We start from the raw sequence: 11,684 nt of genomic DNA, 5'->3' as shown, positions 1-11,684 counted from the left end.
TTTGGAATTAAAGCTCGTTGGTCTTGAGACATTCATTCTAAATATAGTTGTCCGTGGAGCACAATCATTTGTGAATTGTTTTGTGGCATTTTGTATATAAGTATCACCTATCTTGTTCATTTTTCTGGTGTATTAGTAAGACAAACAATCACTATCGGGATGTTTAAAATGTAAAGCAACCCATGGTTTAAATCTGATGGGAAAACTGGAAAGAGGTTTACAAAGCCTGGATACTGGAAAGTGTATTCTTTAATATATTAAGCTAAGTTATATATACTCATTTTAATTACATTTATGTTAATATTTATTTTTGAATCCCAAAATTACACAAAGATTATTGCACCTTGTTATTTGTTCTATCCAATAAGAAGTTGTTTGCTGTGTGCACTGGGCTGTTTGGTCAAAGCATTAAAGTTATGCTAAATAATATGTTTTGTCAGATTCTAAAATTCAGCCTTTTAACAGGTGCCTTTTTACTTAAGAACACAGCTATAAACATGGTGCAATACATGCTGTTATCTTTTTATGTTGCCAAATGTGTTGCATTATTTTGTATTTTATATATAAATAGAATGCTGTTTGGTTCGGCGTTAACATTTCACTGAAAAGTATGATGGTACATAGTCAACGCAACATGAAAATACCAGAAATTCTATTAAAAGACTTTAAAATGAATAGTCTCTGTTTGCATCCCTTAGCAACCTAGCATTGATCCACCAACTACAGTAGTAACAAATATTAGTAACTTAAATGGGACAAACTTGTTGAGAACATATCATTCTTTTATTTGACAATGTTCTGTAAATGTATAAAATTTGGCATTTCAGTTATTCATTGCTGTCCTGTTACCCAAAGGAATGTCAACGTAAAGTAATAAAGACAGAATACTTAATAAATCAGACTTAAGAATAAATCAGACTTAGCAGGAGACTAATCAACTGGATTAGTCATAGAAAAATATATCATAGATATTTCATTCTCAGTGAAAATGTGTATTGGTAATATACACAGAAAGAGGGAAAATAATTTGCATTTATATAATGGTTAAAAAAAAAATGAAAAGTCTCTAAGAGCTTTAAGTGAGTGGACGGGATCACATGACCTCATAGCCGCTGCGGATGGCTTGCCTCAGAATGCAGGCCAACACAATCCCCGTGATCTACAAAAAAAAAAAACAAATGTATTAGTGTACAAAGGGGAGTTTGCACTGACATTCTTGTGTGCAGACAATAGGTAAAACAATATTGCAGGTCTCACCTGCACAAAGGCAACCACCAGAGCTCCCACAGCAATCCACAAAATATTGTCCTTTATAAGTTTCTCAATACTGGGAATACATCCCTGTATTAAAAAAAACACAAAAGTCTTAGTCTCCAGTGTCTCACATGTGCTGTCCAATAAACATTATGAAAGCGTTATTAAAAAACAAAAACTTGACAACACCAAGTCTAATGTTTTTAGACTTTGTGAAAATGCCACAGTACAGGTCAGGTAGCCAAAACCTAGTGCACTATTTCAATAATAAAGAACAGAGTTTCTTACATCTGTGTAGATTTTTTTGGCATCTTGAATAGCTCCAACACCACAGCCCTGGGTGACATTTATACAGCAGGAGTCTGGGACCGTTGTGTGAGAGGGGTTGAAGTTCACCCAATCTTGAGAGGAGTTTCCTCCACAGCACTTGAACTACAGTACAAGAAAGACATAAATTAATACTCAATTAAGTCAAAATACACTGTCTGGTTTGTGCGTGTATAAATATATATATACACATATATGTATGTGTGTGTGTGAGCTGATTGTTTTAATGGCAAAACGTAATTATTTGAATCTATTTGGCAGCCCTAAATTAAATTACAACACAGAAACAAATAAATGGTGATTTTGTGAATCCATTAATACATTTCCCTTCAAAAGCAGAAATCACCTAAAGAGAGCGTATGATCCAGCAGAATGGATTCACTGAACTAAAAACTATTAAAAAAAAAACATGTACAGAGCAAGTACACCACAGGGTCTGAACTGAAGTTTAGCCACATGACGGCATAAGAGGAAGCAGGATGTCAGTTTAATGTCAACAGATGGCACTAAGCAAACATGGCGGCAGAGACTCGAGACACGCGTCATTCACATGAAAATGGAAATCAGAGCAGGATCACAGGCCTTGTTCAGACAAGCTGATTTGATAAATTTGAGTTTACCAACCTGCATCTGTACAGTATCGATGCTGTCACGGTCTACTTGGGTTTTGTTGTAATTATTGATCAAAACTTTGAACCTTTCCTGCAGAAAATCAGACATCTGCAGAAAAACAGAGATTATTAGGAGCAAATGGTACTGGAAAACAGGTTGATAGTAATAAAGCAGAAATTAGAAGAGTACTCACTTTCCCCCTCAAGACATATCCAGCAATGGCGGTTCCAACTTCAACGATGATGATGAGGGAGACAATAACAGCAAACTAGGAGAAAACAAAGAGAGGAGAGGTGAATGATAAAAGTGAGTAATGACAAGTCAAGAAATTATATTTTCAAGAGTTTCATGTTTTTATTCAGAGCTGGTAAGTGTTGGGTCAAACCAGTTCATTGCAAAGGTTTGTTTTCCATTTCAGTCAAATATGTAGAGAGAGACAGATATCAAATCTTCAAATTAAGTGTTGTGTAAGAAGTAATCTGGTTTAACCTGTTGGCAATGTGTGACCGTGTCAACAGCATTAACAGACTTTAAAGCAGTCAGCATTTAAATAAAAGCATCAGTAGCAATTTAGTGGAAATTTAGTCTAGACGTTGTTTATATGTGTACTAAATTACTTGGTCAATACTACATGTTAATGTGCTGCACAATTGAACTTAGTTAAAACATAACCCCACATATAAACTTATTATTTCAGTAGTTGACATATACATATTATGCATATATATATATATATATATATATATATATATATATATATATGAAGAGTTCAGATGCAAAAGCCTCTAAATGCCATTTGAAATTTTTCCTTCTAAAATGACCATTTTTATCAAGTTCAGTAATTTCACTTAAATGACAATTAATAGGTAATCTTTATTGCCATTTAAGTGAAATTACTGAACGTAAATATACAAGCTTGATAAAAATTATCATTTTAGAAGAAAATTTCAAATGGCACTTAGAGGCTTTTGCATCTGAACTCTTCATATTTGTATATATATATATATATATACAATTTTCACTACTGCAGTGCATACCAGATTTTAATAATAAAATATACATTTGTCAGTTTGCACATAACTAGTATTTATTGCATTAGTATGATCTATTATTAGTTTTATTTATTGCTCCTGATTATTTTAAAATGCACTTCCTAAATTGTTATTATCTTTACAAATTTAAATGTATTATACAATAAAATTTGGAAATAATTAAATCAGTAATAGATTAAAAAAAATACTAATAATAGACAAATTGGAAATATTTATATTAAATGAATCTTTTTGTTAATACTTTTGATAAAATCTGGAAAAATGGGGGAGAATGCATATATATATATATATATATATATATATATAATATATATATATATATATATATATATATATATATATAGTTCACTTTGAAATTCAATTTTTGGTATGTTTTAGCTTACCTCAAGGGCATCCAAGATGTAGGTGTCTTTGTTTCCGCAATAGTTTCAGTTTTTATATTTTTAGGTCAAACCGTTCGTGTCTATCAGAAATATAATGGAGGTCTATGGTCACCACCTCAAAGAGCATGTTTTTAACTGTGGTTACAAGTTTTTAACTCTTGTAAACACAGCCCCGTCCTAGTGATCTGAGGGCGCGGGCGTTTTGTGGCTGTGGTAACAAGAGGTAAAAACGTTATAAATACTGTTCGTTTTCTCACCTAAACCGCTCGTTCATCCATATGTACTTACATTTACGAGTCATTAAATCATATTTAATTTGGACTTCTCTGTGCATGCTTTTGAGGTGGTGACCATTGACCTAAAAACATTAAAATTGAAAATACTGCGGAAACAAAGACAGCTACATCTTGGATGCCCTTGAGGTAAGCTAAAACATACCAACAATTCATTTGCAAGTGACCTATCCCTTTAAGTATCCCCTAGTATGAAGACCTTACAACTGGCTGAAGCAACCCTACCCAGCAGACCATTTCCTTTATCTTAGCGAAATAGTCTGAACAATGATCCTTACCGAGGTGACCATGCACTGATTCTCCTTCCAGGCGCCACAGCAGCCAAAGAATGCGATGAAGAAGATGACGACTCCCACTATTATCAGCACTATAGGAGAGCCAGAGTATTGTTTGATGATGGCCGTGTTGAGGACTGAAACCTGGACTATTGTCCCCAGAACTATTAAGGCCAGGCCACACAGCTGGGGATGAGAGACAGGGAGAGAATGGAAAAGTCAGAGAGAAAAACAGTGAACAGAAGCCATATCATGTATTTCCATTCTCATTCTTTATCCAATTATTAAAATGACCAATCCAATGGCTCCATTCCCTGGAGTACATTTATGTCTCTCTTATCTTTAACACCATTTATGGGGAGTTGGCGCAAGCCTCAAAAGTTATCAAAAACAGCTTATTTAATGAATCGACAAGCCTATCAGCTAATCTTCAACATGTTTGCCATTAAACATTTGTTTTCGCTAGATCTATTTTTAAAGTGTACAGTACACATGAAAAAAAATGCTATTTTATAAGAGGAGTCACTTCTCTTCAATTTATCCACAAACAGTGATTGACTGTCGCACAACTCTGAAAGAAATTCAATGTGATTGGTTAATAAGTTGGCCGTTACGTTTTCGCCAATGGTAGAGCCACAGACCCTCGTATCTCCCAATAATAAGACCATCGCTGCGTCCAAAATCAAATAGGCTACTTAATAAGATGGTATCAAAAAGTACCCGGATGATCTGCTACTTCCCTCGAGATTCTGAAGTGCGCATTCGATGGATGCTTTACTATCCCATGATGCAATGGAAGAGGATTTATGATCTCTGCTTGGAGTCTTTACTAACGAGACAGTGCTAGGGAAACTCCAGGACCAGGGTTGGGAACCACTAGCATTTTTTAGAATAAGTACTAATTAATAGTTTTATCAACTTGGTACCTTGTGTAAAATTGCATTATTCTATTCCACTTCCCCTAAATTTCACTTCAGGATGTTGGTGAGCATTAAAGAGAGAAATTAAATTTAAAAAAAATGAGTTGTAACTAGGTGTGGGAAAGTTGTTAGAACTATAAAAATTCTTTGAAACCTTTGATACACTCATTTGCTAATGACGTTGACTGGCAATATCTAATCATCATGCTATGTAAAGTTTGTCAGCAATCAGAAAATTAGTCATCATCACACAGAAAGCGTACTGTGTAAAGTAAATTAGTACTGAACTTCACCGCTGAGAAAGTGTAAAGGATGTTTAGTAATATGTATCTGTCAGCTGTACAAATGTAGAATATATGGCAGCTAGTCAATAACCCAGAACAACTTTTATGACTCCGTGGTCCGGCTAACATACAAAGCAACGCCAGTGTAAATATTTAAGGGTAATAAGTGGCAGCAGGTAGGCACCTGTAAGGAATAGACAGAGGAAACAATAGCAGGAAGAATCCTGTTTCATTTGCTGAATGAAATAAAGATAGGAGTGTCTATTATTATTACAAAGAAACACATGACAATGTCCTAAATAAGGAGTGGTGGTTAATTGTCTATTATCAGACCATATTCAAGCTGGCCTTTGGCATTACTTGACTGAGTGGGTCACAGATGAACGTTGATACTCGTATGGAGAAGTCACATCACATGACGCCATTGTAAATAGGAAGATCTATCACATGACTGAGGCTGAACTTTACAATCTCTCTCTGAGAAATAGATATGAGAGATATTAGAATACCAAATTCCCAATTTTGTGGCACACAATTCATTTACGTTTTTCATTTGAAATTCCCTAATGAAGATGCAAAATTTTTAATGTCGCGTCTTCATTAGTGATTTTCACCTGTTTAACAACTTATGAGTAAATGAAATCTAAAACTTAAAAAGGAGAGCGGAATCCCAGACACTACTCAGAACATCAACATCATCCCTAAATAACTCCTTCCCTTAATAATATACTGTAATGCTGTAATATATAATAAAATAGAATCATATGCATCCATTAAACATACACATCCACAAAACAAATACCCTAACCTTTAAGGTTCCATGTCTTTCTTTCTTCAGTAGAAAAGAAATTAAGGTTTTTGATGAAAACATTCCAGGATTTTCTGCATATAATGGACTTCAGTGGGAACCAAACAGTTCAAGGTCCAAATGAGAAATTCAGTGCAGCTTCAAAGGCCTTTAAACGACACCAGGCGATGAATAAGGGTCTTAACTAGCATAACGATTGGCCATTTCCAAAATAAATAAAAAAGTTAAAGTTTTATAAGCTCAAATGCTGCCTTCCTCTGTTCTGTTCGTGACTCTCCTGTTCAAACTCGTTCATCAAAATGAACAAATGTTTTTTCATGACGCGAAGGGTCCTAGATAAGAGTGTTAAGTGTGTCCCCAGCATTAGTAACAAATAAAGAGATACTAACACATGAAAAACGACCATCTTAAAAAGCTTAAATGTTGTTTAGAAAATTAAATCGGTCCAAATTACAACAAAATAAGATCAGCATGATTGTGTGTGATCACAGGAAGCATAGGTCGTGTAGGTGTGAAAACTGAGCTATATATGAGGAACAAGCTGTCAACAAGCTGTCAAGTCAAGGCCATTAGCAGCCCAGCTACGTTGTCAATTTACAGGACAGAGCACGCTGCACATGCAAGAATGTGTTTTTTTTTTTTCAAGAAACATACCACTTAATGCTTAGGTTACACTGTAAGCAGTGTGTGCTGTGCACGCTTACACCAGGGAGACACCAAACAATGTCAACACCAACCGCACAAGAGGAATATGTGCAGAGAGAGAGCAGTCCTTTGTGTGATCAAACAAACTAGCTTGGATGAAGTGCTATGTTTCCGTGACCTAAAAGGAAGCCTACATCATCTAACAATTAAGGATTAGCGACAAAAACAAACACTTTTGCATTGCGCACATTTTAATTTCACACCTTTAAATGGCTGCATTGTGTCTTTGCACAAGTTGGGACACATTCATTTGATGAAATTATAAACATTGTGCATTAGTGTAGTTTATTTTGAGTTCACCACAATATTTCCATTCCCTTTAAGCATGCAATGTGGCAACAAGAAGGTTTACCCACTTCCTGAGTAAATCAATTTTCATAAGCAACAGGTCTACATCCATATTTGATCTACATGTCAACACAAAATGACTGTATTCCAGTCATCTGACATGTTTTCCTGAATGTTTGGAAATTTCAACATAAGAGGAAACTGAACTCCCCCCTGAAATCCTTGACGGGAAAAAGTGAGTCATAGTTACTGGAACCTCTTAAAACTTTGTGAGATGATTTTTTACGTATTTTATAAGACTTATTTGAGAAGTAGAGAGAAAAAAGCCTTTTACATCAAAGCCTCTCACAGTAGCTAAACTATAGTGAAGATGAAGCAGACTGAATTGTAAAAAAAAAAAAAGGAAGTGTTAAGAAAGAAGCGTTTGGTCTAAATCTTTCACAATAAAGTCAACGACAAATCAGGGAAATGGTCAGCAGTTATGCCACATGCCCAGGCTAACGCAAAATATGACATTAATAATACAGACATTAGTTGTTACTCACCCAGAAGATGAAATTAAAGAAAAACAGCAGGTATTTGACACATTTTGCTCCTCCTTCTACAGCCATGGCGCTTTTCATACAAGTCCTGAAAATAAAATGAAGGTAAAAACACATAAATGAAAGTACCTACGGCCATGCCAACTGACCTTAATACCTGCAAGGTTAAAACATGCTGGAACAATACAGGTCTGTTTTCTGACACAAGCTAATAATTATCTGTATATCATGGAAAGTCAAATTTCCTTTTCAAGCAATTGAAACAAACCACCAAAGTAAAAAACTAAAATAGTGTCAAAAGGCAAGAATATGTAAAGAAGAAATAAATAAAAAAAAGTATAAACAATATAAGGGTCATTTTTGACAATTTGGTGTTTTTGGCTTCAAAAGTTCTAAATTGCACATATCTAGGTCAGAGAAATCCACATTTTCTCGGGGAGCATGTCTCCAAACCCCCCCAACTACCTCACATTGTGTGAAGGTGGGTGGGGCTGTTCTGTTGCAATAAAGTTAAAAGTCAAAGGTGAAGTAGGCTAATGTCAAATTTCCATATTTGTGATTGATTTATTTCTGTTATAGTTGTCTTCAGCCATTTTGGTGTGTTAAAATGTTTGTGCTAATTTGGTGTGTTCATTTTAAGGAGAGAACATTCCAGTGCACTGAAAGACTGACTCCCTGATCAGTGCCCATGGTGAAATAGTAAGCTGATTGAAACGCTCTCAATGTCTCATCCAGTGTGTGATGACCGTTAGGACAAAGTATTACAAGACAGTAACTCAAGACACAAACAAAAGAATTCAAATGCAAATTCACCATATTGTGTTTTTACTGTATTTGAAGAAATTGGACATTTCAACGCTTCTTCAGTAAAAGATGCTCAATGTTTCCTTTTGGAGACTAAATAATTTAGTTAGTTTAGTTTTACCTTTATTGTCATTGCATGGTAGGCTAACTATAGGCTAAAACGAAATTTGATAGAACGAAAAACACCCGCAATCGAAATGTAGGTAAAATATGGGTTTTGGAGTCAAAGCAGTGTGTAATGTAGTAATAGCATTCAGCCAAGCGAACAGAATATTAATTAGGTAAAATTGAAAATGAGAAATGCTATTGAAAATGTCTTCCGTAACAACAAGGAACAAATGAAAACCGTGAGAAAGCGAAACGTCATCTGACTGCGGTCACGAGATAAAACATGGTTTAGTTCCATGTTTTACAAGCAGTTTGGTTTTTGATTTTTTTAGCTTCCAAAGGCCTAAATTACCGATATATTTAACTGCGTCAGTAAACCAGATGTAAATAAATAAATGTTTATGATCATGATGTCGACACTTATTGACAAAATACTTCGGTATTTCTAGTTCTTGACCTCCCCGTGCGGAAGACGTCTTATTTTTCAACTCCTTCGCCAATTTAAATATCAACTTAAAAAACAATTACATCAGGTGTTTTAAATCTGATAAAATACAGGTTTCGCATGTTAACAAAGAAACCCACCAATATGTTTGAAGTTTTGAAGACTTGGGGCCTCGCTCTCTCAGAAAAGATTTGCATGTTGAAATTCACTCTAACGTTACGACATAAGAAGCTCGGCCGCGAAGGACAGAAAACAATGTGGCCATTCACTAGGTTAACTAAATTACACCCCGCAAGTAATTTCGATGATTACCAGTCAAAACTAATTAAGGAAACAAAAAACCAAACGAAGAAAAAAATGTGTCCATCGCTTCAGTCTCGAGACTAGGCTAACGTTAAGTTACTTGAAAATTTTCCGTTAATTTGAAAATCAGAGTTAATCGATATTAGGTAAGAAATCGCTTACCTCAGGTTAAAATGTTCAGTCTAGCGTACAGGAAACCTGTTGAGTGAAAATTGGATGCTTTCTATCCAAGCAAGAAGCAACAGTACACGGATATGGGAGAAGTCGATGTGTGTACGTTACTGTGTAAATGTGATCCTCCCTCCCTCTTTTGTTTGCACCCCACCCCTGCATGAGTCTCTGAACCATTTGTTACAGTCTATGGTCTGAACCTAGTAAAGAAAATCATGTAAATATAATCAGTCAATCAGATTAAAAAACAGCAACACTTAAAATGGTTATCAACAACAATACTTAGTTGTTGTTGTTTTTACGAAATTAAAAGTTTCCTACTCATAAAGACGAGACTGCACTTACAAGAAATTATGTAGCCTATAATAACAATAATATGATAATGAAAATAGCCTCTCATGAGCACCATGAGACATCCCATGAACAGCCAATGCCAGCAATGGTTCAAGTATAAAAAAGTAAACATCACCTACGTTTATAAGAATAGCCTAACATATGGATGCAAGTAGTATTGGTAAATAAACTTAATGTATCCTCACCAACAGGTAAAGTTAAAAACTGAGACAAAAAAAAAACAAGGTAAACATAACAAATTAAAGATGTCTAAAAAAAAAGTTTGACATCATATGATTTTGACATCAAATATAAAACCCTAACAAGTCCATACCACTATAAAATGTGTTAAGAGTTGCAGTATAGTCGTTGCGATAACTAAAGTCAATCTACCATTTTATTACAGTTTTGTAAATATCATTTGACATATTGAAGACACGGGCTGAGATTAGAAGCCATTTAGCATAATCTTTCTCATTACACATTCACACCAAGTGTGATATCATTTTATTGCAACACTGCCATGGCCAGATAAAGTCATTTTAACAGACCATTGGAATGGATGAAATGTATCACAATCATTTGAAAGAAGCCAACCTTATCTAAGAGGCATGTGCTGTCATGGAAAGGGAATTCTTCATTAAATTTAATCAGAGCCATTCTTTTTAAGAGTTTTTAAACTCTAACAAATGTAGAAGGCTTTCAGGTTTAATTAGATTAGTTTTTTTCTCTCAGTAAAGTCAAATCAAGTCACCTTTGGGTCCTTCCTGGGATTCGGTAATTAATTCAGTCCCCCAGACTTTTTAAATCGGTGGTTCACCAAAATAAAAAGCTGGTATGTCTATTATAAGGAATGAAAACATTTTATTTTAATCCTTAAGTAAACAACTTATATTTCATTGCTGAGTTCATTGCTAAGTTGAGATCACATCAAATAGTGTCAGTGCAGTCAAATCAGTAATATTGCAGAAAAATAAGTGTCAAAAGCAAGCCAGAGATAGCAGTGGCAAAGAACCCAAACTCCATCAGGGCCAGAAATGGATGGGAAAAAAACTTGGGAGAAATCAGACTCCATCAGTGGGGCCGGTTCTCCTCTGGACAACGAACGAACAAGGTGTGATTATGATGATTCAGGCTGCATCACAAGTCAGAACCAGATTGAAGGCTGCGTCTTTGTCAATGTCTACGAGGCTGCTTCATTTCAGTAAACTCACCACTACATTCCAAAATCATTAAGAATTTACAACAATCTACGCATCATCTGGAATAAAGGTCAATTTTATTTTGGTTCCTGTTCTGAAATGAGACATCCTTAATGACGTAAACGTTTGAGTCAGTTAAGATCAGCATACTTTACACTGAATTATGATGCAACATGCGAATAACATCAATGGTGCAATTTTAATTTTTTTATCCAAAGCGACTTACAATTGCTATGTCAGAGGTCGCTGTATTGAAGCAAATTGACCCCTGTCAAGTGTCTCGCAGTGGATTCGAACCCAGGTCTCTCACACCAAAAGCATGTGTCTTATCCACTGCGCCATCATCACCATCTTTTAAGATACCATTTGTGACTTTTATTTTCCTTTTTTTACATCACACTGCCCAATGTGCAATTTGAATGAGCATGACTGTTTATTTAACCCATAATATTTCTTTATTTAGATGGCTAGGTAAAGAAAAGAGCATTTTATTGGTTTAAGAAAAGCATTGACAAATGTTTTGCCATATTTCAAAAACAGGTTCTTCTGCATTCTATTAATGTGGTGGAGATTGC

At 35.1% G+C, this 11,684-nt stretch overlaps 1 protein-coding gene across 1 annotated transcript; it reads right to left on the bottom strand.

The window, feature by feature from the left end:
- Nucleotides 1-761: 761 nt before the first annotated feature.
- cd63 (CD63 molecule) lies at nt 762-9,706 on the bottom strand. The gene is made up of 8 exons (XM_039652075.2): nt 9,566-9,706; nt 7,747-7,831; nt 4,200-4,382; nt 2,387-2,461; nt 2,206-2,301; nt 1,543-1,686; nt 1,258-1,341; nt 762-1,159 (listed from the first exon to the last, which is right to left on the bottom strand). The coding sequence occupies exons 2-8, from the start codon at nt 7,822-7,824 to the stop codon at nt 1,094-1,096; spliced, it is 726 nt and encodes a 241-aa protein (XP_039508009.2). The 5' UTR covers nt 7,825-7,831; nt 9,566-9,706; the 3' UTR covers nt 762-1,093.
- Between the last annotated feature and the right edge of the window lie 1,978 nt (nt 9,707-11,684).

This window comes from Pimephales promelas, chromosome 20 (genome assembly GCF_988280905.1).
Source record: "Pimephales promelas chromosome 20, fPimPro1.hap1.1, whole genome shotgun sequence".
Classification (NCBI taxonomy): Eukaryota; Metazoa; Chordata; class Actinopteri; order Cypriniformes; family Leuciscidae; genus Pimephales; species Pimephales promelas.
This window is presented reverse-complemented; position numbering and strand designations above follow the sequence as displayed.

What these genes read in the sequence shown, in the direction of transcription:
- cd63 (XM_039652075.2), bottom strand. Translation starts at nt 7,824, where the DNA reads ATGAAAAGCGCCATGGCTGTAGAAGGAGGAGCAAAATGTGTCAAATAC. An exon ending in TCGATACTGTACAGATGCAG is followed by an intron (nt 1,687 to 2,205) that starts GTTGGTAAACTC and finishes CTTGTACTGTAG; the next exon opens with TTCAAGTGCTGTGGAGGAAA. An exon ending in TGGTGGTTGCCTTTGTGCAG is followed by an intron (nt 1,160 to 1,257) that starts GTGAGACCTGCA and finishes TTTTTTTTGTAG; the next exon opens with ATCACGGGGATTGTGTTGGC.